Below are 26,110 nucleotides of genomic sequence, written 5' to 3' on the forward strand. Positions count from 1 at the left end.
GGATCTAGATGTGGGATAAATAGATATCTAGGACAGCACTGTCCAATAGAACTTCCTGTGATGATGAAACTGTTCTGTATATGTGTTGTTCAGTATAGTAACCACGGGTCACGTATGGGTACTGAGCCCTTGAAATGTTGCCTAGTGCAGTTGAAAAGACACACTTTTAATTTAGCTTAATATAGCTGCCTGTGTCTTGTGGGTACCAGATTGGACAGTGCATCTCCAGAGTCTATATTTCTCAAACTGTCTGAGGAAAAGGACTAGTTATTTCAAATTTCAAATCTCTTATGGACTAATATTTTTGTAAAAATGCAGTAAAAATTACTGTAAGGATGAAATGAGAAAAAAAATTACAGTCATGCAAAACACCATCTCATTTTTGAAATAGTAGATACAGCAGACATAAAATTAATCTGTCAAAATCGCTGTAAAAGTTTCTAAACAATCTGTTGTTATCATGTGCCAGTGACAAATAGTTTTTTTTTTTAATTTAATTTTATTTTTAAACTTTACATAATTGTATTAGTTTTGCCAAATATCAAAATGAATCCACCACAGGTATACATGTGTTCCCCATCCTGAACCCTCCTCCCTCCTCCCTCCCCATACCATCCCTCTGCGTCGTCCCAGTGCACTAGCCCCAAGCATCCAGTATCATGCATCGAACCTGGACTGGTGATTCGTTTCATACATGATAGTATACATGTTTCAATGCCATTCTCCCAAATCTTCCCACCCTGTCCCTCTCCCATAGAGTCCATAAGACTGTTCTATACATCAGTGTCTCTTTTGCTATCTCGTACACAGGGTTATTGTTACCATCTTTCTAAATTCCATATATATGTGTTATTATACTGTATTGGTGTTTTTCCTTCTGGCTTACTTCACTCTGTATAATAGGCTCCAGTTTCATCCACCTCATTAGAACTGATTCAAATGTTTTCTTTTTAATGGCTGAGTAATATTCCATTGTGTATATGTACCACAGCTTTCTTATCCATTCATCTGCTGATGGACATCTAGGTTGCTTCCATGTCCTGGCTATTGTAAACAGTGCTGCGATGAACAGTGGGGTACACGTGTCTCTTTCCCTTCTGGTTTCCTCAGTGTGTATGCCCAGCAGTGGGATTGCTGGATCATAAGGCAGTTCTATTTCCAGTTTTTTAAGGAATCTCCACACTGTTCTCCATAGTGGCTGTACTAGTTTGCATTCCCACCAACAGGGTAAGAGGGTTCCCTTTTCTCCACACCCTCTCCAGCATTTATTATTTGTAGACTTTTGGGTCACAGCCATTCTGACTGGTGTGAAATGGTACCTCATAGTGGTTTTGATTTGCATTTCTCTGATAATGAGTGATGTTGAGCATCTTTTCATGTGTTTGTTAGCCATCTGTCTGTCTTCTTTGGAGAAATGTCTATTTAGTTCTTTGGCCCATTTTTTGATTGGGTCATTTATTTTTCTGGAGTTGAGCTGTAGGAGTTGCTTGTATATTTTTGAGATTAGTTGTTTGTCAGTTGCTTCATTTGCTATTATTTTCTCCCATTCTGAAGGCTGTCTTTTCACCTTGCTAATAGTTTCCTTTGATGTGCAGAAGCTTTTAAGGTTAATTAGGTCCCATTTGTTTATTTTTGCTTTTATATCCAATATTCTGGGAGGTGGGTCATAGAAGATCCTGCTGTGATGTATGTCAGAAAGTGTTTTGCCTATGTTCTCCTCTAGGAGTTTTATAGTTTCTGGTCTTACATTGAGATCTTTAATCCATTTTGAGTTTATTTTTGTGTATGGTGTTAGAAAGTGTTCTAGTTTCATTCTTTTACAAGTGGTTGACCAGATTTCCCAGGACCACTTGTTAAAGAGATTGTCTTTAATCCATTGTATATTCTTGCCTCCTTTGTCAAAGATAAGGTGTCCATATGTGTGTGGATTTATCTCTGGGCTTTCTATTTTGTTCCATTGATCTATATTTCTGTCTTTGTGCCAGTACCATACTGTCTTGATAACTGTGGCTTTGTAGTAGAGCCTGAAGTCAGGTAGGTTGATTCCTCCAGTTCCATTCTTCTTTTTCAAGATTGCTTTGGCTATTCGAGGAAAAAGAAATAAAAGGAATCCAAATTGGAAAAGAAGAAGTAAAACTCTCACTATTTGCAGATGACATGATCCTCTACATAGAAAACCCTAAAGACTCCACTAGAAAATTACTAGAAATAATCAATGACTATAGTAAAGTTGCAGGATATAAAATCAACACACAGAAATCCCTTGCATTCCTATATACTAATAATGAGAAAACAGAAAGAGAAATTAAGGAAACAATTCCATTCACCATTGCAACGGGAAGAATAAAATACTTAGGAATATATCTACCTAAAGAAACTAAAGACCTATATATAGAAAACTATAAAACACTGGTGAAAGAAATCAAAGAGGACACTAATAGATGGAGAAATATACCATGTTCATGGATTGGAAGAATCAATATAGTGAAAATGAGTATACTACCCAAAGCAATTTATAGATTCAATGCAATCCCTATCAAGCTACCAACAGTATTCTTGACAAATAGTTTTTAGACGGGCCATGGTCATGGACCACGTTTTGAGCTAGGTAGAGAGTCTTTTTTTGCCTGATGTGCCTAACACATAATTTCCTGAAACCAACTCTTTGTTAATATTACTGGTGGAGATAAATTTTTTTCCATATTTAAGTATAATTCAGTAATGTGTTTACTGATATCACAGTTAACATTCCTTATAGCAAGTCTTGTCCAGGACAGCTGAATATTGACATTGTAATGTAGTCAACTTGAAGGTAGACCGGGAGGGCTTATTTGATCCAGTGAAGCCATTTTTGCAGTTGGAGATATAAGCTGAAAAATCCTTCCTCCTATAAAGTTCAGCTCGATATTTACAGCAGCCAAATTTGCTCAGCAACAGAAAGAAATCCCTTTGGAATGCCTTTGTGAAAATTGCGTACAGAAACGGATTGGCGCATGAATTGACAGGATAAAAGAGAACCAGTAGAACCTTTGAGTTGGTTACTGTAATGAGGGGCACTTTGAAGGCAGCTGAGATGGCAAAGAAAGAGATTGGTGCCATGCAGGTGAAATCGGTGAAGATGAGGACTGCCATTTTCTTAGCAATCTTTGTATCTTTGTTGGTAGCCATCAGCTCTGGATTTTGAACTGCAAAATAAATTTTAATGTAGCAAGCACAAATGATGATGAAGGCCATCACGTTGAGAATCAGGATGGTTAAGATGTAGACCTGTGAGAGAGTGCTTTCCACATCCATGGGGAGGCAAATGCTGACCTTCATGTAACTGCTGACACCCACAAGAGGCAACATGGCAATGAGAGTAGAAAAGAGCCATCCTCCGAGCATGACTGGAATGGCATGTTTCAGTCGCAGCTTTTGGTCCAGTTGAATAGCATAGGTGATGGTGTGCCATCTTTCTAGTGTGATGACTGTGAGGGTGTAGACAGAGAGTTCACTTGCAAACACAGTGAAAAAGCCAGCCACGCTGCACCCACTCCCTGTCTGCCAGTCTATGGCATGGTTGTAATACTGGCCTTTGGTCTGGGCATCGACTGAGGCAATGAGCAGCAGGTAGAGCCCCATGCAGAAGTCTGCAAAGGAGAGGTTGCACATGAGAAAGCGGGGGACTGTCAGTTTGTAACGACTGGTCAGGAGAACAAAGAGGACAGTCACATTTCCTGTGATGGCTAGGATATTAATCAGCCAAATCAGGACTCTAAGGAAGTCGTAGCCCATAATGTCTTCACAGGGATTGAAAGCATCTGGTTCAGGAGCACACTGGAGTGTCTTGGGTAAGCAGAAACCATAGTCATAATCCCAGCCACTCAGTTCACTCTCAGCAAAGATGGCAGAATAACTGTAAGAAGAATATTGTGACTCAGTGTAAACTTAAGAGATTTTCTATGATTCTGGGTATTGAAAAACATTTAGAAATCGCCCCTAGTGGTTTTTTGTTTTCTTTTTTTTAAGGAGAGCAAACTAAAGGAAATGAAGTCAAAACAGCCTCAATCTTATATTTATTTGTTATCTGAGAACTCTGAATTGGCGTAGGAGTTCCTTAAGAAGGGAATGAAAAGCCATTTAGATTTTTTTTTAATATGCAGATTTTACACAGTGATGCAAGGATTTAATGAAGCTGTTTACAGAGCATTCTTTTCTTTGGAAAACAAATTTAGAGACATAATCTATGCTTGCTCAATCTAAAAAAACTTTCTTGACATTTTCTTAGCTATTTATCTCCTTTAGTTGCTAACCAAATTGCTATCAAGCTGTTTGTCTGCAGTAGAACACAAATGGGATTGAAAGGCTCACACTGTTGAAGATTATCAGCTTTGGGAGGACATGCTGAAGTCCTTGGCTAATCAGGCAGCCCAGTTGAGAAATGGAACCAAGGTTACGTTACTCAGAAGAAATTTAGGAGCAGAGGAAGAATAGAGTCATGAACAATAGAAAGAAATAATTGAAAATAGATAATTCTTAGGATATGAGTCAGATTCAGAGAGTGGACTGACTGAAGAGGGACTGTGTCCCTAGTGAAGGAATGGTTCCACTCTGGCACTCCCTTTCTCCCAACCCCACTGCTACTGCTTGAGTTCAGATTTTCATTCTTTCTAATGGGACAGTTACATTAGTTTTCTTCTTGGCATCCTTCCCCCAATTTTAGCCCTCTTCCTAGTCCATCTGTATATTCCTACTGGAATGGCTTGTCTTACGCACATTACATTAATTCAAACATTTCTTAGTTTCTCATTGGCTATGGGATGAACTCCAGACTCCTTGTGAAGACCTCTGAGTCTCTCCTTGATCTGCATTCTGTCTCCTCTTGTAACCTCATCACTAAGAAGCTGCGTGTGTGCGCGTGTGCAGGCACACCCAGTCGTGCCTGACTCTTTGCGACCCCATAGACTGTAGCCCACCAAGCTCCTCTGTCCATGGAATTTTCCAGGCAAGAATACTGGAGTGGGTTGCCATTTCCTATTCTAGGGGATTTTCTTAAACCAGGGATAAAACCTGCATGTCTTCTGCCTTCTGCATTGGCAGACCTGTTCTGTACATGTAGCTTACCTGGGAAGCCCTTAAGAAGCCGTAGTGCCGTACAGTTCAGAACATAGGCTCTGGAGCAAGACTGCCTGGGTTCCAGCTTTTACCAGCTGGGAGAGTTATTTAACATTTCTGTTCTTTAATTCTTCATTTGTCAAATAAGGATAGTAATCACACCTCCCCTCACTGTATTGTGCTAAAGGATTAAATGCATTAAAACACGTAAAATTTTTAGGATAATGCCTGATACCTAGTAAGTACTCAGTGACTGTTAGAGATCCTTATAATTATCTCTTGCAAATCCTTTGTGCAACCCTTTGGTCACATGAAAAGACTTGTGGCTTTCAGAACAGGTTTTGCTGTCTTGTCCCTTTGTCTTTGAATGTGTTGTTTTTTCTTCCCCCGTCTCCCTCATTTCTCTGGAGAATTCCTCCTCATCTTTAAAGATAATCGTCTCTATGAAGCCTTTCTTGATTCTACACCTCTAAGGAGTTTATCACCCCTCCTCTAAGCTGCATTTACTATTGTAATTCTCAAACTAACATGGCCATTATGTGATGATACATGGCTTATTTAACAGTATATGAAACTATTCTTTAATAACTATGAAGGCAGGGGACTCCATCTTGTTTATGTTTGAACTCTCAGTGCTTCGCACAGTTTTGTCCCAGAGTATTCATTCAATAGATGTCGTGGGATGAATAAACCGGGGTGATGCTGGCTTGGGAAGGGATCATGAGGCTGCAGGAACAGTGAGCGATACAGGATGATGCGTGTGTGTGCTGTGCACTCATGTCTGACTCTCTGTGACCCCATGGACTGTAGCCCACCAGGCTTCTCTGTCCATGGAATTTTCCAGGCAAGAATACTAGAGTGGGTTTCCATTTCCTTCTCCAGGGGATCTTCCCAAGCTAGGGACTGAACCCACATCTCCTGCCTTGGCAGGCGGATTCTTTACCACCCGGTAAAAAAGCCCCATGATGCATGTAGGCTTTACAAATTTTCTCTTTGCCCACAGTCAGCTAACATAATCTTGAAAGGTGGAGAAACGGGCATAATTTTTCTGTCGGGGCCGTTACAAATATATATCTCACCCCAGAGTTTCTCACACATTAAAAGAGCATTTTTCTCTACTCTCAAAATGTAACTTCTCATTTTCTGTAGAAGGGAGTGTGTACCTAATACTGTTACTGGATAAAATGATATATTTGAGCAACACAATTACCTAAGGGAAAGAACATAGATTTCCAAAAAAGGGAAAAGAAATCTATGACCTGGGACACCAAAAAATGTGCTACAATGTCATAGAAACCAGGTTGAGACTGGAAAAGTACTACTGCCGCTCACAGGAGACTGTGTAGGAAACTCACTCGTTTTATTATTAAATATACCTAGCATATTTGTTTGTACTCATCCCATGCACATCAGTATAATTACCTAATTTTTAAATCTTTAAAGAGATAATGGTGGCTATCAGAGTGATGAAGGACCTGGGAAAAGCCCTTCATTTTATTGGTAAGGAGACCAAGATTAAAGGAGGTAAGTGCCTTGCCCAGGCCCCTCAGCACTGACCTAGTGGCAACACGAGGTCTTCATATGCATCGTCCAGGGGACTTTCTTCTACTCCACCATCTCTCAGGGTTTTTCAAGGTGTGGCCCTTGGACCACTTCCATCAGAATCACTAGAGTGTTCATTACAACGCAGATTCCTTGGCTTCACTTCAGACCCTGAATCAAACTCTCTAGAGACAGAGCCCAGGAATGTGCATTGTAAGCAAGTTCTCTGGATGATTCCTACAAAATAATCACCTTCATTACATCACATGAGAACTTTCCAACTATTGTTGCCTTGGTTTCCCTTACTACGTTCCCCTTATCAAAATAACTCCAGCTGCTACTAAAAGCACTAATTTAAAGACGTTAACAATTCTGCCATGGTTTCTGAATAAACTTACATCACTAAGAGATCAAACAGGTTTCCTTTTCCACTCCCCTGGTCCCTCGCTCTTTCTTTTTTTGCCCTACTGGCATTCATCTAGGTTTTTCTCCCTGCTGATTTGTCTTCGGACTGAATACCTATCTGCTGCTACTTACATTTGTGCCCTGGGACGACTCCTGAGGGCATCAACATGCTTGTTGGCAAAACCCTGCATGGAGCTGTCTTTAGTACTGAAGGCTGTGCAGAGAGTGTGAATGGACTTGGATGGGCTTAGCAGCATTGAGGCAGAGGAAGGAGCAACAGTAGCACCACTGCTCCAGCAGCAATCAGCAGACAGGAAAAAAGACGGGGGTTTTAGGAGGACAGTGGGGCCAACCACAGCAGTGAGGACACCAAAATATCTTAAGAGCAGATAAGACTCAGTGGCTGGCTCTAGAATTTCTGAACTCCAGACACTCAGGAATAGCAATCTGGTGGGAAGGGAAGGAAGGGGATTTATCACAAGAAATGTTTTCACAGGGAGCACATTCTTTTTACTTAGATTGTGTGTTAATTTTTGGTAGTTTTGGGGGATGCTGAAGATTGCTGCTGCTGCTAAGTCGCTTCAGTCATGTCCGACTCTGTGTGACCCCATAGACAGCAGGCCACCAGGTTTCTCCAATGCATGAAAGTGAAAAGTGAAAGTGAAGTCACTCAGTCATGTCTGACTCTTAGCGACCCCATGGACTGCAGCCTACCAGGCTCCCCCGTCTCTGGGATTCTCCAGGCAAGAACACTGGAGTGGGTTGCCATTTCCTTCTCCAATGCATGAAAGTGGAAAGTGAAAGTGAAGTCGCTCAGTCATGTCTGACTCTTAGCGACCCCATGGACTGCAGCCTTCCAGGCTCCTCCGTCCATGGGATTTTCCAGGCAAGAGTACTGGATTGGAGTGCCATTGCCTTCGCCATTGCTGAAGACTAGAGGACTTGCAGTGTTAGCATGGCAGACTCAAGATTGGATGCTTACTTGGGAAGGCGTGGAGTGGTAGGGGCTGATGGTTATTGAGACTGAGCTAAAGTCTCCCCTCCCCCTAAAACACCCCTTGATGGTACCACAGACTATACCCAAAAGTCGTTTCCTACTGATGAAAAAAACCCATATGATTGCAAAAGTGTTATGTGGAAGGTGATAATGGAGAGAGTATTGCGAGAGGAGTGGGAAGGGTGAGGAAAGGGAATGCTGGAGGATAGATGGTGTCAGACCTAAATGAAAGGGAAAAAGTATAGAAGAATAGAGACTATAATATAAGGTACCCTAGCTGTCACAGTCTTTAAAAACTCCCTTTACTCTCATGCTTCTGAAAGCCAAATGATGTTTCTATTGTCCCTTACAGTTGAGGAAAAAAGTCTCAGAAAAGATAAGTATTGTCAAGGGAAACCTAATGTTACAGGAACATTAGTGCCAAGAATTCATATCCAAGTCTGAGGAGCTCCAGAGCCCAGGGTCCTTCCATCATACCACCCTGTGCCTCTATATATCTTGCAGATTGATAGGGAAAAAAGGGAAAAGACAAAAAGATGTAGAAGAGAGAATGGAGATTGGAAGGGTGCCTTAGAAGGGCATCTGGTTTGGTTTTGTAGCCTGAGGGGCATGGAGGGGGGGATGGGAGTGGAAGGGAAGTAATAACACTCGCAAATCACAGCAACTGTGGCATCGGGACACTTTTGAGGCACGCACCTTTACTGCTGCACCAAAGTGTCATGCCTTTGGGTTAAATTTCCCCTCAAAGAACCAGCATATTAAGTTATAATTTATAGCCTTTTCTATTTTAATGTGCCTTGACTTACTGAGCCTCATTCTCGTATCAGTGGGCTTCCCTGGTGGCTCAGATGGTAAAGTGTCTGCCTGTAATGCGGGAGACCTGGGTTCGATCCCTGGGTTGGGAAGATCCCCTGGAGAAGGAAATGGCAACCCACCCTGGTACTCTTGCCTGGAAAATTCCATGGATGGAGGAGAGAGCCAGACATGACCGAACAACTTCACTGGTTCCTTTACAATTGAAGGTATATGAAATGCCAAGGCAGTAGGAAAACGTTTTTTTTTTTTTTTTTTAAGTCAGGGGCTTCCCTGATGGCTCCGTGGTTAAGAACCTGCCTGCCAATGCAGGGCACACAGGTTTGATCCCTTTCTGGGAAGATCCCACATGCCGCAGAGGAACTAAGCCCGTGTGCCACAACTACTGAGCCTGTGCTCTAGAGCCTGGAGGCCGCATCTGCTGAGCCCATGTGCCATAACTGCTGAAGCTGGTGCATCTGAGAGCCCGTGCCCTGCAACAAGAGAAGCCACCACAGTGAGAAACCTGCCCACTATGAGAAGGGTAGGCCCCGTTCATCACAACCAGAGAAAGCCCGAGCAGCAACGGAGACCCAGTACAGCCCCAAATAAATAAATCTTTTAAAAAATATCAGTCAGTAGAATAGAAATGCAGCTCCCATCCAATATGTGTCAGTGATAGTGTTAGGTCTAAATAATTTTAAGCTCTAGAGCATAATGATCAAGGTGGCCTAAGTCTCTCCGAAGGGGAGTGGCTGCTTCTAGAAGCTGTCTACAATCAGTTAATCTTTGTGGAATGCTGACCACATGACTAGTGAAAAATCCTTACAAGTGAGGCTATCATTAAACAAGTCCTTAGTGACATCAGAATACCTGCAAAGAAAATTTTAATTTTGGAAGAGAATTTAATATGACTGTAAAATGAATATGTAGGTGTGTTTTTACAAGTATTTTTGTAAACAGTTGAAGAGATAATTGATCACCTGGACTGCCTTGTAAAAAACACACACACACACACACACACCCCCCATTTTAAAGCTATTAAAATATGCTCTGCAAACATGGCCCCAACCAAGACTTTTATGAAAAGAAAATCGTTGGCACTGATAACGCTAAGGTGCCCACAGAATGAGACATGGCTCCCCGAGTTTCCTTCCATGCAAATACTTACAGTGTTTCATTATTTGGTCTCCTTGCTGTGCTTTCACATTGTTTGGAAAAGTTTTTAAAAATGGAAAATGAAAAATTCTGCCTGAAAGAGGTAAAAAAAAACAAACAAAAAAACCAGTTGAGCTTTTGGTCTTTAAGCCTGCTCATGTCTGTTTATGCTTTGTTCTTCCAAATTCTTTCCCTATTACACCTGCGTTGTGTTCTGTACCATTGTCCTAACTGAAACACTTCCAGGGGAGAGAGTGAAGGCTTCCGAGTTGTCATTAGAGTGCTTCCAGCTTAGATAAAATGCTTCTGAATGCTAAGTGTTTTGTGTGGGCTCTAGAGATGAAAAAACTTAAATTTGTCTCATTGAATCCTGGATTTTTCAGTGCTCATTAAAAGATAACTTTGTGGCATATTAAGGTTTTCTACTCACCACTCTCCTCCCCACATCGGCCTTGATGAACAAATAACCATTCAGAGTTCATGGCTTTGAATTATAACTGGGAATCTCTCTTGTAAAGATTTGAAGATTCTGGACCTGGCTTTAAAATGATGTGAATTTTCAGCCTTTTTGGCTTATGTGCAGAAATATAATGTGGTTGCTCCCTATTCCTCCATCTTTCCCTCTAAGAACTTTAGCCTGTGGAAAGGGGTAAATGTCAAGAAATTAAAAGAAGGCTATACTTGTATTCCTAAGATGAAACCGTGGTGAAGCACAAAGGAAAACTGGATGGAGAAACAAGAGAGAAGAAGAGCAGGCTGTGCGAATTCCAGCCTTTCCTGAAGAGGAAAGAGGAATGTAATTCAAGATGGATATTTCTATTTATTATTCTTCTCCAACATTAACAGGGTTTCTCAGGTGGCGCTAGTGGTAAGGAACCCTCCTGCCAATTTGATCCCTGGGTTGGGAAGATCCCCTAGAGGAGAGCATGGTAACCCACTTCAGTACTCTTGCCTGGAAAATGCCATGGACAGAGGAGCCTACAATTGCAGCCTACAGGTGGGCCACAATCCACAGGCTGACACAGTTGGACAGGACTGAAGCGACTTAGCACGTTAGCGATATTACTGAGGCAATCCCTTGTAGGAATGACTTTGTGTAAAAGCAGGATGGTGGGGAATACGTAAGGACTGTTTGACCTACTGGACTCACTTTCAGAAGTTACTCAGCTGATTATTTCGCCTTTGCGAGAAAGCGGGAGTGAGAAAGAGAGATTGTGTGTGTGTTTGATGCTGACTCTGCATCTGATACTTAGAGATGCTCCACATGAACCAATCTGCAATTAACAGGAAATGTGGTTGTTCTTGGCCTTCAGCTCTGTCTACTCTCTCTCTCTTGGAATTTTAATCAGAGACACCAAGGAGAGTTTGGGGGCCATCTGCCTGGGCAGCTGTGTGGGTTATCCAGGCTCCGCAGCTGCAGGGCAGAGGGCTGACCCAGAGTTTGCACAAACATCCACTGGCCCAGCTTCACGCTCTCCATCCTCACTAGCATCCAAGGTTTCTGACTTCATTGATAGAGAGGGGGTCAGCTGAAACTTGTCATCCTAATCAAGACAACTGCTGTGTGACTGCATTACCCTCTCACTTGGTGCTGGCCCACAGCTGTGTAATGCCCCCCCCCCCCACCTGCCACTGCTTTTATTTTAACCCATAGGTGGTAGTCTCTTCTTTCATCTGCTGGAATAAAACACCCCTGAACTAAAGCTTTAACATGTCAATGACTTCAGAAGGGATGCAGCCTCCTTTCCCACAAAAGTGGAAATGTCCAGAATCAGCTTTATCCCAAGCCAGCATCTGTGCTGTGTGGTGTCCCCGATGTTCTCTCACCAGCTTTGCTCACTCACAGCCCAGAGCGCTGCTTTACAGAAGCAAATCTGAGTGATTCTGTTCTGAGTTCTCCAGTGGCTCCTCATCCTCTCAGCGACTTGGCCTTACACTCATCATAGCTCACCTCTCCCTGGCCTCCTCTGCTCACTCGTCCTCCTCTCTGTAACCATAAGCTGCCTTGTTCTGGTTTTTCTGAATGACTTTCATTCCATGGTCTCTTGCCTTCGTGCCTTCACAAAAGCTCTTCCATCTTCTTGGCATGCTTTCTGTCACACCTGTCTAGCTAATTGCTACCTGTTCTTCAGAGCTCAGCAGAAGACTGAGCTTCCTGGGGAAGTCTTCCATAAGCCCTGTTGCCATTTAGAAATTCTCCCTCTGTTCTCGCAGAGTCCTGTGTTCTGTTCTCAGCTGTATCATAACAATTGCTGGACTGCATCTAAGTATTGGCTGTCTTTTGTGTTGTCCTCAAATAGCTGCTTATGGCTCTGATGGTTGGGATGAGCTCTTACTCATCTTTGTAGCTTCAGATTTTTGCACAGTGTTTTTCTGGAACACGGCGAATACTCAGATAATGTTCTCTGAAGCTCAGTTAGTGGCACACAGCTTTCTGGCACAGCAAATGGCCTGTCTTCTTGGTTACCCCGAAAACTTCAGGTAGCTCCATACCTCCCTATCTATTCGAGGTATGAAGTGGGTGTACGAAGATAACGTGCTGGTTGATTAACTGTAAATAGGTTGATCCCCAAAACAGTTGCCTCCTGGTGACACTCTCTTAATGCCTCATCTAATTAATTCTTTGAGAATCTTCTTAGGCTGTATAATATTCTTTTAGGGCAATGTTTTTCCAGCTGTGAGTTGTGACCCATTGGTGGGTCATGAAAGCAATAAGGTGAATCAAGACTAGCGTTGAAAGCAAACAAACATGAAATAAAATAGACAAGAGAACATAGTGTATGCTGGATAACCAGCATAACCGACAAGGACTTCCTGTATAGCACATGGAACTCTGCTCAGTGTTAGGTAGCAGCCCGAATGGGAGGGGTTTTGGGGGAGAATGGATACACGGATACGTGTGGCTGAGTCCCTTCACTGTTCACCTGCAACTATCACACCGTTGTTTGTCAATCAGCTATACCCCAATATAGAACAAAGAGTTAAAAAAAATAAAATTATGCAAAAGAAAGAAAAAAAGAATAACAGTGTCTCACATGTAAAACAGTTAAGTAGTGCTCTGTTTTATTTCAGTTACATGTGTCGTGTTTACTGGTTGCAATGTAAAAAAAAAGTACTTCTTTGTATGCATTACAGTGGGAAAAAAATCTGGAAGAGAGTGCTTTAAGGAAAGAATAAAATCCTTCACACCCTGCCATTCCGTTCCGGACTGAAGTGAATTAATTGAATCAGTAAGACCACCCCACCTCCCTGAAGCCAGCACTGGTCACAAACCCACAAACCAGCCAGGAGCTTCTGCCTTTTCCATTCTCATACCAAGCTAATCCTTAGGGAGCTAGGATTCTGTTCTATAATAGAAGATAGTCTTCTGCCGGGAGAGAAATAGCTTTTTTAAAAAAAGCAGTGAAAACCTTCTGTAGTGTTCTGTGTATTTTTTTTAACTAAAGATTAAGACATTAGGTAAAATTGACCTTATTGAGCCTACTTCCCCCACTTCTTTAGAAATGATGCTCTTTGATAAGGATTAGAGCTACTTGATCTTTGAGGTACCAGTTTTGTACTTCATTTTGCAACTGTAGTTATAGCCTGATTTAAGGCTCTAATTGAATTAGCTCAGAATAAGTGACAAGGGTCTTTTCGCTGCAGGGTGAATCGACTCTTTGGAGTCAGTTTTCAGGAGGCACAGGACAGTTCGTTTTCTTCTTGTCTGTCTGAGAGTGACCCCATGACCACAGGTGACTGTGGTGCTGGTTTAGACGGCAGGCAGTAAAAGGGCAGGATGCTGCTGACCAGCTGACTATTTTCAGATCTGAGTTTCTGCCACGCTTGGCAGGCTCTACCTTTTGTTTTTTTACTTACTCGTTTGTTGGCAAGTTTCTAAAAGCACAGCAGTGGCTGGGGTAAGTCAGTGTGGCATCCAGGAGGTTGGTAAATTTTTCTCTCGATGGCAGTTTTTTCAGAGAATAGGATGATGTGGCAATTAGTGTCTGAATGGACTCTAGCCCATAGGTAGGCAGGGCCTGCAGTTTAGTGGAAGAAATATCCCTGAAAAGTAAAAAAAAAAGAGAAAGGCTTACTTATTTATTTAATATACTTGATTCATAGAATGAAACTTTGTCTCAACAATAGCATCATTCTAGGTTCTGAGGCATTTTTTCTCCATCTTGCTTTCTCCCTGATTCTCTGTTTCAGTTACTCTCATTAAGATCTGAATTCAAAAAAGCTACGTTGTGTTTTCCCTCATATTGACCCCACTATCCATTCATTAGAATTTCCTTTCTCCCTTCTCCTGCTTCCTTTCTCCCTCCCTTTCCTTCCCGCCACTTAGCCGAAGTAAAATAACCACTTGCTTTATGATAGAGCAGGCACATGCAGTGACACCAGCTTTGTGCTCTAGCCCAGGGGGAAGTATTTAGGGCTTCAGATGCCTCTCTCTTTGTGGATCAAGCTCCACAGAGTAGGTTTTCAGGACGCACAGGCTGCTTATGCTATTAAGAGCCACTGTGTGGCATTAGCCATCATCTACCTTCTCTAAAGGCAAACTGGATTCATCAGTCCAAAGCAAGCGAATACTCATGCAAGCAGAATTGTGTGGAAAGCTCAGGGTTTTTCAAACAAGGTCCTGAACCCCTTAGCTTTTCTAAACCTGAGGCAATGTGCAAGAAACCTCCAAACAAATTAAATGTGAGAAGGAAGAATAAGTGGGCATTTAAAAATTCTTCCTGTCTTCCTGCTGATACACTGTGAAGATTTTCAGGCAGCACCACCCCCTTCAGCACCCTGACCCAGTACTTAGTGCCCAGCGCATGGGATGGGATCAGTGGGTGATCGATGGACAGATGAACTTGACACCATGGAGTGATGACCAGGGTTGGTCCTTGGTGGAGTAATCAGGGTGGCAGAATTTGCCTCCGGGATGGCAGACTCTTACTGCTTTTCTGCCCTTATTGATTTAGGTAACCAGTGTTCTCATTCCGTTTTACAGAGTATTTCTGTTAGATGTATTAGGAATTGAGTACCTGATTCTTTACAGGACTGGTGAATTTTTTTGTTTTTATTATTTTGGAGTGGAAGTAATATGTTTTAAGTTAGGATTCTATAAATGTCAAGGTCTCATTACAAAGGAGTAAATCTCTGATGATAGATTTTCCGTTTCACTGAGTGACTTATGGGGGAAATATTTTGGGGGTATGGATGGGAGGGATGCTTATAAACCCTAAGGGCATAATGCGGATAATCATTTGGGTAGTAAAGAGACCTAGGCCTGGTTCCACTGTTCTGAAAAAGTCAAAGTAAATGCCCGCAGGGCTCACAGTCACTTCCAAGCAGGCGGGCTGAGCAGCTTTTCAAGGGAAAAACTGTCACGCTGAGTGTCTTACAACCATGCTCACTCATTCTTGTACCTGACCAAAGGCAACTCTCCTAGCTGTTCATTGCCCAAGTAGGTGGCCAGTTTGCTGTAAGAACTCTGCCTGTAGGGTGTGCTAGCCCGGAGTACTTTGAATACAAGACATGTAGACAGGAACCCCTATGGTAGGATGGCAGAAGCTGAGAGACAGCAGAGAAAGCAATGAGCAGGAGCCATGAGGAAGTGGAAGCCATGAGGAAGCAGAAATCATGAGGCTGAGTGGAGAACAGAGAAGTAGGACTGATGATGCCAGAAGTTAGGGAGTGGAGAAAGTCAGGAGTTTTGGTGGCGGGAGTTAGGATGTCAAGAGACTCAGGGTAATAGGAAAGAAGTAGAGTCAGACTGATAACAGGAGTTGATAGTGGTGGGAGCTAGGAACCAAAGGAAGTCAGGAGTTGATAGGAAAGAGGAGTTAGGGAGGAGTCAGGAGTTGAGAGTGGCAGGGGCTAAGAAGTAGAGTTTGGGGCTTATAATGGGGGAATATAGAAAAGTAGACAAGATCATGAGTAGATACTGGCAGGAGCTGGGGTATAAAGAGTAACTGGGTCAGTTCATTCCTTCCTCTCATCAAAACCTTAGCGCCTCCTCACCTCACTCAAAGAGTAGCCATAGGCCCCTGACCTGGCTCTCGCCACCTCTCTGCCCTGCCCTGGGCCCTTCCCCTTGGCTCACTTGGCCACACTGTTCTCTTCTTTGTCCTTCCAACACGTGCAGATCCTGCCCAGTTCCCTCCAACTGGAATGCTCTTCCTGCTGATGCCCACACAGCTTTGCTCCCTCCTTTCTTTCAGGTATTTGCTTAAATATCACTTTTTCAGGACAGTCTTCCCTGACCATCCTCCTGAAAATACTAACTGCCCCTCCTGAGAACTCTCTTCGCCCAGCCAGCTAAGTTTCTCCACTCCACGACCATCTGGTGTAGTACATATTTTCTTTACTCATTTGATCCTTGTCCATCTTCCCCACTCTATGAAGGCAGAGACATTTGTCTTTTCTTACTCACTGCCATTTCCCTGATGCCTAATTCAGTGCCTGGCACATAGTATGGACATACAGTTATTGGAAAAATCAATGAATGAATGAATAAACAGATGAACTGTACTACACTGCTCACTGTCTTTCTAGTACTTTTCTCATTTTTAATAATTATATTTATTTATTTTAAGTTGATTGATGATTGCTTTATAATATTGGTTTGATTCTGTCATACATCAACATGAATTAACCATAGATATACCTATGTCCCCTCCCTCTTGAAACTCCTACCCACCTCCCACCCTTTCCCACTCCTCTAGTTTAATACAGAACCCCAATTTGAGTTCCCTGAGTCATACAGCAAATTTCCATTGGCTCTCTATTTTACCTATGTTAGTGTATGTGCTTCCATGCTACTCTCTCCATTCATCTTAATACTTTTCTCATTTTAAAGTCATGTGCCTGTTTATCACTTTGCCTGTTCATCATTCTTTCCCCTCCATAGTGCAATGTTTTTTTATAGGGCATCAACCAGAGCCCACCACTGTCTCTGCAGCGTGGTGCCTGGTAAACAGGATGTGTTCAAGCCGTGCTTGAAGGCATTAGTGATGGGGTGCCAGAGTAGGAAGTAGTGGGCCGGCACCTCTGCGGAGAGGTGAGGCGGCCTCTGCTGTGAGAGCTGCGGCGTGTTTGGAGCCCTCTTGCATTTCTCCCTGAAGTCTGGCTGCAGCTGCAATTGTTTTCTATAGGATGTTTCTGGCTTCCCAAGGCATTGTCGGGAGACTACTGGTTCAATCTCCTGTTTGTCTTGATGTTCCCATGTGTCCTTATGTTCAATGCCCATTAACTGAGGGAACTTCGCTCTGCTCCTTGCATCCTCAGAGAGCCTGACACAACAGCAGCTCACTCAACCTTAATTCTCACGAGGGAATACCAGGGAACACCAGACCCCCTCTGCCAGCACGTGAAGAGGCCCGCCATATTTGATGCTGATTGAACTGTGTCTCACCCAAATTCATATGTTGAAGTCCTAACTCTCAGTACCTCAGAATGTGACCTTAATTGCAATAGGATCTTTCCAGAGGTAATCAGGTTACAATGAGATCATGAGGATGGGGCCTAATCCAATATGACTGGTATCTCTATACAAAGGGGGAAATTTGGAGACAGAGAAACACATCGAATACTCTGTGAAGACTGGAGTTCTACTGCCACAACCAAAGGGAGCTACCAGGAGCCAGGAGAGGTCTGGCATAAGTCCTTCCCTCGCAGCCCGCAGGAGGAAGCCGGCTTGCTGACAGCCTCGTTTCAGACTTGAGCCTCTAGAACTGCAGACAGCACAGTTCTGTTGTTTCAATCCCTAGTGGGTGGTGCTTTGTTAGGGTAGTCCTTTCCCATGCAGAGACTGGTTCCCCTGCAAACCCAGCTGGGGATGATGTGATTGGACACCCTGAGCAGGCTTGTTGGGGTGCACCGGGCAAGGAGGGGAGGCGGCACCAGTGTACTCACAAAATGCTAGGCCCCGTGGCCCCCCGGAAGGCGTCGTTGTGCATCTTCTCCAGGCGTGCATTTTCCTTCAGCTCCCTGTGGGGAAGGACAGAGCCCTTAGTGGGTTTTTCAGCTCATATGTGAACAGTCAAAGCTGTGCGCATGCACGTTCGGGCCAGCCCATGTATGTGGTGCTCGGGGGTGGAGGCGAGAAGGAGGGGCTGTGGGTAAAATGCAAAAACGGCATTCTTGTCTTTGGCACAACTGTGAAATCTTGGGTGTTTGACTCTGCCCTTTCCCTGCAGTTTCCCCCTCTCTCAGTGGAACCCTTTGTCCTACCACTGAAAGCACTCCCACTGCTGCCCTGGAGCTGTGCACGTTTACTCCAGGCAGCTGGGCAGGGCAGAAATGCTGCTCCAGCGTTCAAGGCTGAAGGGTGCGGGTGCAGCGCGCTCTGTACCAGGCTCGCAGCCATCGCGACCTTGGAGAGCTCAGTGTCTATTAATAGTAATATACTGAGGTTTGCAAATCTTAAAAGCAGCGTCCGTTCAAAGCTACCCCCTTTCACCGTGTTAACTGGACTTTTTCTTGCAGCTGTGTATTTCTCCTTGGGCCTCCCAGGTGGCGCTAGTGCTCAAGAACCTGGCTGCCAATGCAGGAGCCATAAGCGACTGGGGTTCGATCCCTGGATCGGGAAGATCCCCTGGACAAGGGCATGGCAACCCACTCCAGTATTCTTGCCTGGAGAATCCCATGGACAGAGGAGCCTGGCGGGCTACAGTCCATAGTGTCACACAGAGTCAGACATGACTGAAGTGACTGAGCATACATGCATGTACATTTTTTCGGTGGGTGACAAAGGGGAAGAAGAACAGTCTGTATAGAAAATTGCCTCCTACACCAGTCTCAGCTATGTGTCTGATCATCACTAGGTATGTGTGTTGTAGGAAAAAAAGGGTTGAAGGCCACTACTCTTAAGGAACCCAAAAGCTGCAATGGGAGTAGCCACCTGAGGGCTTCTGGTTCCTTTTAGGGCTCCCCTGGTAGCTCAGATGGTAAAGAATCTGCCTGTAATGCAGGAGACTGGAGTTCGATCCCTGGGTCAAGGAAGATCCCCTGGAGAACAGCTACCCACTCCAGTATTCTTGCCTGCAGAATTCCACAGCTTAGAGTAAATTTCTCAGGACCAGCTTGGCCTGGCCCCACTGAGCAGCTCCCATCTGGGCCCTGATGGTGGTGTCTCCAAGTACAGGCCCTTCTGGATGGACAAGGGAGCTGGGAAAGGAGTCCCTGGGCTCAGACTTGCCAGATCAAACTTTTGATCACTTTCTTCCTACAAGAGAAGAGTGGTATTTCAAAGAACTTTCTGGAAAATCCTGGACAATGGGCACAGTGTCCATTCGTTTTTGGCATGATGATTTTGAACACGGGACATGATTCTTCTAGTAGCACTGTTACAGTGGTGAAAGAAATATACCAACACCCGCTGCCCCTCCCTTGCAAGATCCTGTGTAATTAGGCAGCTCATCTCATAGCTTTACATCTTCTTTATCATCTTTCTGCAAGACTCCACATCACCCTTGCCATTTAAGAACTGCAAAAGCCCCTGCATTTCACCCATTGGTGGCTGTTTTCCATATGCTTCTACTAAGCATTTTCCTTGGGAAGCCTCAGCCCTTTCATCACAATGCACCCGTCCGTCTCACATCGTCCCATCCCCTGGGTATATTTCCACTTTCAAAGCAATGAGGTTGTCAGAGTCAATTGGTATTTAAAATCTAAATCAAAAGAAAATTTCCTTCCCAAACCTCCCTGGCTCTTCTTCCTGATTTGGTTTGTTTTAATTATGTTCAGTTGTGGTCATAAATCATGGAAACCAGGCTCTGTGAGCAAATAATCCTCGTGTCAGCCAGGTCAAATTAACTGTTCAAATTTTATGACAGCTTTTCGCATGTTTTATTAAAACTCGGATCTTTCTGTATAATGATAACTCTGCGTTATGTAACTCGGCCAAAAAGAAATCAAATTTATCTACCACGTTTCCTGCAGGTTCCTTTGGGAACTCTCCCAAGTGGCATGGCCATCTAGGCATGAGAGACACAGGCAGACAGGATGACCTTGTGAGGTACAGTGGGAGAACCCCCAGATTCCAGCCAAGGCTTCCTTAATGTGGGTGCCCAGGGAATGGTAGGGAGGGACTCTGGGACCCCTGGAGGTATCTGAGGGTAACCGTCTGAGGTTGCTCCCCTCCACCATATCTGCCTTAGTAACTAGCATATTTGAGGACTTTGCAGTGCTCTGGTGTCATTGTTCTGGACAGCTCTGGACAGGCCTCTACACGAGGAAGGGGTCAGAAATGGGGCTGGATTTATAGTTGGAACATTTTGCCCAGTTCTTTTGAAAACTATTCCCTCTGCCCTGCTCAAACCCTTCAGTGGGTCTCCTTCCCCTCAGAAGAGAATTCAGACCCCTTCCCATGGCCCCTCAGTCCTGACGCCTTGCTCCTGACATGTCTCCATGATGATCTCATCCAGTGTCCCTCTTGCTGACGGCCCTGCAGTCACACCAGCCTCCTCCCAATTCTTGGAGCTTATCAACTTCTTTTCTTGCTCAACTCAGGCCCTTTGCACATGCTGGTCCCTCTTTCTGTAACGTGCTTCCTCTCATGATTGCCAGGGCTGACCCTTTGTCATCCTTAAGACTCAGCCTAAATGTTATATCCTTGGTGAGGGCTGTCCCTGAGCACCTCACCTAGAGTCAGTCTCCTGGCTGTGGTCTCTCAGATCTCAGTAATGAGTTATTTTCCTTCACGGTATTTATCACTGCCTACAATGAGTTCATTTATTTTTTGCCTTTTGGTCCATCTCTTCTGCTAGAAACTTCATGAGGGCAGGGACTGTTCCCACTGTACCGCTGCAGACCCAGCCCTTAACACCATGCCTCATATATTGGTGATGCTCAATAGATGTGACGTGTTGAATGAATAAATGAATGAAATAGGTTTGTGTTCTTGGCAAACTGATTTGTGATCTTGGTTTCCTCTTTCTTGAAACTATGAGGTATGGGGCATTCATACTAATGCGACTTTGGGACCTTTTTAAGTCCACACCGGTTTCAGTGCCTCTAAAGGGGTTGACCAGGACCTCCCTCCTTATGCCCTGCTTTCCCTCACCGCCCAAAGCTGCGCCCTGCTGGCTGCCTCCTCACCTCTGACTTTGCTCTGGCTTCTTTTCCTCATCTATTGCGTTCCCTTAATTGTACCCTCAGTCCTCCTATTTTTCCTCCTTGTGCAGCTGACCAGGGCCACACAGGACTTCACGTACCCCCTCTCCTCAGGGACTTCTGACTCTGTGTCTGCCCTGGTCTGCCCCTTCCCTCTGCTCTTCTAACCCTCTGCCCTTTCTGCTAACCCATCCACCAACCTTCCCTGAGCAGCCCTCTCATACTTTCTACCCCAGGACTTTCAAAGGCTTGTTTTCTACAGCAGAGTCCAAGTTATTTACCCCAGCATCGAAGGTCCTTCCTGCTTTGTCCTTGATCCACATCTAGGACTTTTTAAATGCTACTATTTTCTGGGCTATGAGCACATCCTAAGCACCTTCCTCTGGGCTTTTCTTGTCCTCTGAACATAGCACATTTTCCTTCTATCTCTGCTTGTCCAAGTTAAGCCCAGCTCAAGGTCTGCGTCTCTCATGAGGCTTTCTCTAATTCCCTTCTCTTCTGCCCCTGAAATCCCAGAGGACTTTACCTCTCTCCAGCCAGGCACCATACTTTGCCTTCTGTTTTAGTAACTACTTAGTGTACAGTTTACATACCATTTAGGAGTGTTTCTTCCTAGGCTGTAAACTCCTGCAGGGCAAACACCAGGGCTTAGTCATCTTCGTTTCATCTCAAAATATAGCAGGTTCCTTCAAACACAGCTGAAGCCTGGCAAACACTCGTCAATACCAGTATGAGGCCTCTGGGAGTGCTGTGCCCGGAGAGGATAGGCCTCTGATTTTAATTCAGCAGAAACAGATTCAACTGGCCAGAGTGAAACCTGCATTGAATTCAAGTCCACCAGAAAATGAGGGAAAATCTACTCCATGATAGGAAGGACAGCTTTTTAAAAAGCTGCCATTTCTTGAGCACTTAGAATGTGCCAGACCTGTGTTAAGTGCACGAAAACATAATCATATTTAGTACCATTCATTCATAATTAATTATGTAATACAGATAATAAGTGAGCACCTACTCTATGCTACACACTGTGCTAAGTACTGAGGATACAACACAGAGCTTTTCATTTTGGTGGGCTATCCTCCACACAAACCCATTAGCAGCTCCATTTTATGGATGAAACACTATGGTTTAGACTGGTTAAGTGACTTGCTCAAGATTAAGGTGATAAATGATGGAATTGGAATTTCAGTCCCAGTTAGTGACTGTTAGATCTGTTTTCTTAGCCACCAAGCTACATAACATGGTATCAGTATAATAGGGTCTTTAATTAATATTTATCATTAAAGTATGTAGTGTACTATATTTAGACTTGTGCTACTCAACTCCAGACTGGCAGCATTAGCATCTCCAGGGAGCTCGTTAAAATTTCAGATTTTCAGGCCCCACCCTAGACCTACTAAATTAAAATGTCTTGGGGTGGGGTCTGGGATCTCTGTGTTAACAATCTACGTGTTATTCTTATGTTTGTTAAAGTTGGAGAAGCACTGGTGAAGACCATGGTTTACACATGATAAGTGAAAGTGTTAGTCACTCAGTTGTGTCTGACTCTTTGCAACCCCATGGACTGTAGCCTGCCAGGCTTCTCTGTCCATGGGATTCTCCAGGCAAGAATACTGGAGTGGATGCCATTCCATCCTCCAGGGACTTTCCCGACCCAGGGATTGAACCTGGGTGTCCCACATTGCAGGCAGATTCTTTACCGTCTCAGCCACCAGGGGAACCCAAGTTTATACATCTGACTTATTAATGATAAAAGCCTTTCCATCTGTTTGCTTTCCTCAACTTTGGCTTTAGTTGCGCCTTTCACATGTTGTAAGGTTTTACTCTCGACAACTGTAGGGTGATGGTCATCTTACTTGGTACCTGTTAAGGTTCAAGCAGTGCACCCCTCCCTGCCCACCCCCTGCACCACCAGCTTTGTGAATGAGCCACTTTTTTTAGTAAAGGGGCCACAGAAAGAAAGAGAGGCTGAGGACAATGAAGGAAGCAACAGGGATGCTTCTCTAGAGTTGAAGGCTGTTCACAATGGGGACCAGGGTAGGGTGTGGTGAAAATGCAGGGCTCCCTCACCTTGTGAAAAATGAGCTCCGTACCCACCCCTGCCCCCAGCCCCCGCAGCAGGGAGATGGGATTCTGTGTGGGCCTGTTGAGGCTGATTAGGCTGGTAAATGGCCTTATCCAACATCTTTGCAGTGGGGCCAGGAGGAAGAATTTCTTCACTGAAATCGTGCTGCCTCTAACACACCATCAACCCAAGTGAGGGGACTAGAGAGGGGGGCTGTGAGATGGAGGAGCTTAAAGGAGGGTGTTGAATATTTCAGCAAACTGTCAACTTCAATGTATCCAGGCTGCATCTGTTTTTGATATCAGGGTGCTCTGGGGTTTCCAGTCAGCCAGTTGCCTAGTAACACTCGTGCTACACTGAGGACCAGGCACTTGAAAGTTTATTTTTGTCCTGAGTTAGTTGCTGAAGATTGAATGTGATCTGGTAGCCAGAGTAATATTTCATTTTTATTCATGAGCTGGGGAAACAAGCACATACTTACAGGGAAATCAGCGTTGTCCCATTGAATGCATGACTTTGTATTTCTTCAAATCCATTTCCATATAGTTTTCTGAAGAGGGAGGAGAGAGATTTTAGAAACGAAAGAAACACAGTTTGGAATCACACAGTCTTCTTTCTGTGACATTTATTACTAAGATAATTACTGGCATTTACAATACGTAGCTCAGTTTTTCTAGCATTTTAGATCCTCAGGGCCCACTGAGATGAGACTGTTTCCTTGCTCCAGTTTACTTCCATCTCCACCACCAGCACCACTACTAATCTGTTAAATGGTTGGTAATAAACACTTAATAAAATATATGCACAATGTTCTGCATATGTCTTATGCGTTAATCCTCATCGTCATTCCCACCATTCGGATCAGAAACCTAAGCCTTCGTGTTGCCGTGCAGCTTGCTTAAGGTCAGAGAAAACAGTGGCAGAACTGGAACTGGAGGCTTGAGCCATCTAACACTTAAGTCTTCTCTCTGGCTGTCCGGGCCAGTGTGGGTGTATGGGCTTTCCAGATCACTGAAAGCTGAGGGCAGAAGAAGGCTCCAGTACCGAGTTACTGTTTCTTTTTCTTAGATGAGTCTTTGGTGTTAGTGATGCCATATTTTGTTCCACAACCAAGATTTCAGGGTCTGTGAATAGTTATTTAAGACCCCTTGGATAGTGACATCAATTTAGTTGGGTGCAATCAGCATTTAACAAAATGAAATAGAACAAACCGGAAAATATTAGAGTATGTTGCATGTAATCAGGGCAGTGCTGTTTATGACATTTTGTGCCACCGCTGTTTGTGTTATGTACGTAAAAGTATATGTATACGTACATATATATTAGTCTGCCCAGACTAAGACTAAGACTCAGTTCTAGTCTGAGTTCAAAGACGCCTTAGAACACAGACACTGGGAAATGTTAGAGCCAGAAAAGAACTTGGAGAGGAGCAAGGTGCATCCTTTCGCTTCACAAAGAAGGAACGGGGCTCAGAGAAGAAAGTGGCCTGTCTAAAGTCCACAGTTGGTGGAAATGAGACCAGAACACACTTTGACTGGGGCTACTTCTAGCACATCACTTTTGCTGGTTGATGTGCCTTTTCTTCCCTGAAATATCCACATGGCCCCTCTTCCTCCTCCTATAGAACTATGTTTAATGTTATGTTCTTGGTGTGGCCTCTCCTGACTGCCCTATTTACCACCCTTCCCTTCCGCAGCATTCCAGCATTCTCCCTCTCCCTTCTCTGATTTACTTTATCAGCATCTGACCCATGATTATATTGTTGTCTACCTCTCCCAGCAGAATGTAACCTTTATGAGAACAAAAATTCAAATTATTCTGTTCACTACAGGATTACCTGTATGTAGAACAGTGCCTAGGACCTGGGAGGATTACAGTGAATATATGTTACATGAATTGAATGGACAAATGGTAATATATAAGATGAATTTCTCAGTGTAAACCATAGCCAACCAAGTTGGAAAGCCACAGTCTCAAATGGAAATGTTTGTGTATGTTCTCCATAAACAATGGCTTAAGACTCAAGTAAGAAAGGGCTGTGGTGTGACATAAAATTAAGCTTCTGCATCTGGCAAGATGCTCACTTTGCTTTTCAGTGTTGCTGGCAGCTGCATGGGCTGTGTCAGGGACAGCCTGGAAGGGGTGACGTGACAGTCTCCCCCTACTCCTCAGGTGGCTGCTGTCTGCAAGGTTTCTCTGCTGCTGCTGCTGCTGCTAAGTCGCTTCAGTCGTGTCCGACTCTGTGTGACTCCATAGACGGCAGCCCACCAGGCTCCCCCGTCCCTGGGATTCTCCAGGCAAGAACACTGGAGTGGGTTGCCATTTCCTTCTCCAATGCAGGAAAGTGAAAAGTGAAAGTGAAGTCACCCAGTCGTGTCTGACTCTTCGCCACCCCATGGGCTGCAGCCCACCAGGCTCCTCCGTCCATGGGATTTTCCAGGCAAGAGTACTGGAGTGGGGTGCCATCGCCTTCTCTGGCAAGGTTTCTCTAGCCTTTGTTAAATAAAACTAGCACAGGATTTCACTTCATTGTATCTGTCTGTGTGTAATATGTATGTATATAGTGTGTGTGGGGGGGTGGGGAGGGTCCCTTCCTTTCCATCAACACAGCTGAGACAAACCAGCATATAAGTAAATATAGGTGGGACTCAGTGTTGAAGCATGGTATTTAGAGACTGAAATTCAGAAAATATAGAGATTACAAAATAATGAGTTCAGAAATTGCAGGGGATCGTATTTAATTCATTTTGTAAACCGCCCAGATCTCTCATAATGCTATTATCTAGCAGGAGCTCAGTCAACAGGCTGGCGGCAGCAGTAGCCTTGCCCTTCCACGGGAGAAAGAGCCTTGACTGGCTCCCTCTGCTCTCACAGTTCTCCTGTTTCCAGTTTCACACATGAACTCTTAACTGTGTTTGGTAATGGATGATCGGATGCCATTTTCAATGGTTTCCTTCACCATTTAT

General features: G+C 44.1%; 1 protein-coding gene across 12 annotated transcripts in view; it reads right to left on the minus strand.

Annotated features, from left to right (window-relative positions):
* Positions 1–2,440: 2,440 nt before the first annotated feature.
* LHCGR (luteinizing hormone/choriogonadotropin receptor) overlaps positions 2,441–26,110 on the minus strand; it is a 62,510-nt gene continuing 38,840 nt past the window's right edge. For 7 of the 12 annotated variants that reach the window (XM_027555221.1, XM_027555216.1, XM_027555213.1 and 4 more), the window contains 5 exons: positions 23,626–23,694; positions 17,879–17,953; positions 13,847–14,032; positions 10,002–10,082; positions 2,483–3,895 (listed from right to left, as the gene is read on the minus strand). In XM_027555221.1, the coding sequence (XP_027411022.1) occupies positions 2,743–3,895; positions 10,002–10,082; positions 13,847–14,032; positions 17,879–17,953; positions 23,626–23,694 (1,564 nt within the window). In that variant the 3' untranslated portion in view covers positions 2,483–2,742. Of the gene's footprint in view, positions 3,896–10,001; positions 10,083–13,846; positions 14,033–17,878; positions 17,954–23,625; positions 23,695–26,110 lie in introns of all 12 variants that reach the window. The other 5 variants (XM_027555223.1, XM_027555222.1, XM_027555217.1 and 2 more) reach the window with 3 other exon arrangements.

Source organism: Bos indicus x Bos taurus, chromosome 11 (assembly GCF_003369695.1).
Source record: "Bos indicus x Bos taurus breed Angus x Brahman F1 hybrid chromosome 11, Bos_hybrid_MaternalHap_v2.0, whole genome shotgun sequence".
NCBI classification, from domain to species: domain Eukaryota; kingdom Metazoa; phylum Chordata; class Mammalia; order Artiodactyla; family Bovidae; genus Bos; species Bos indicus x Bos taurus.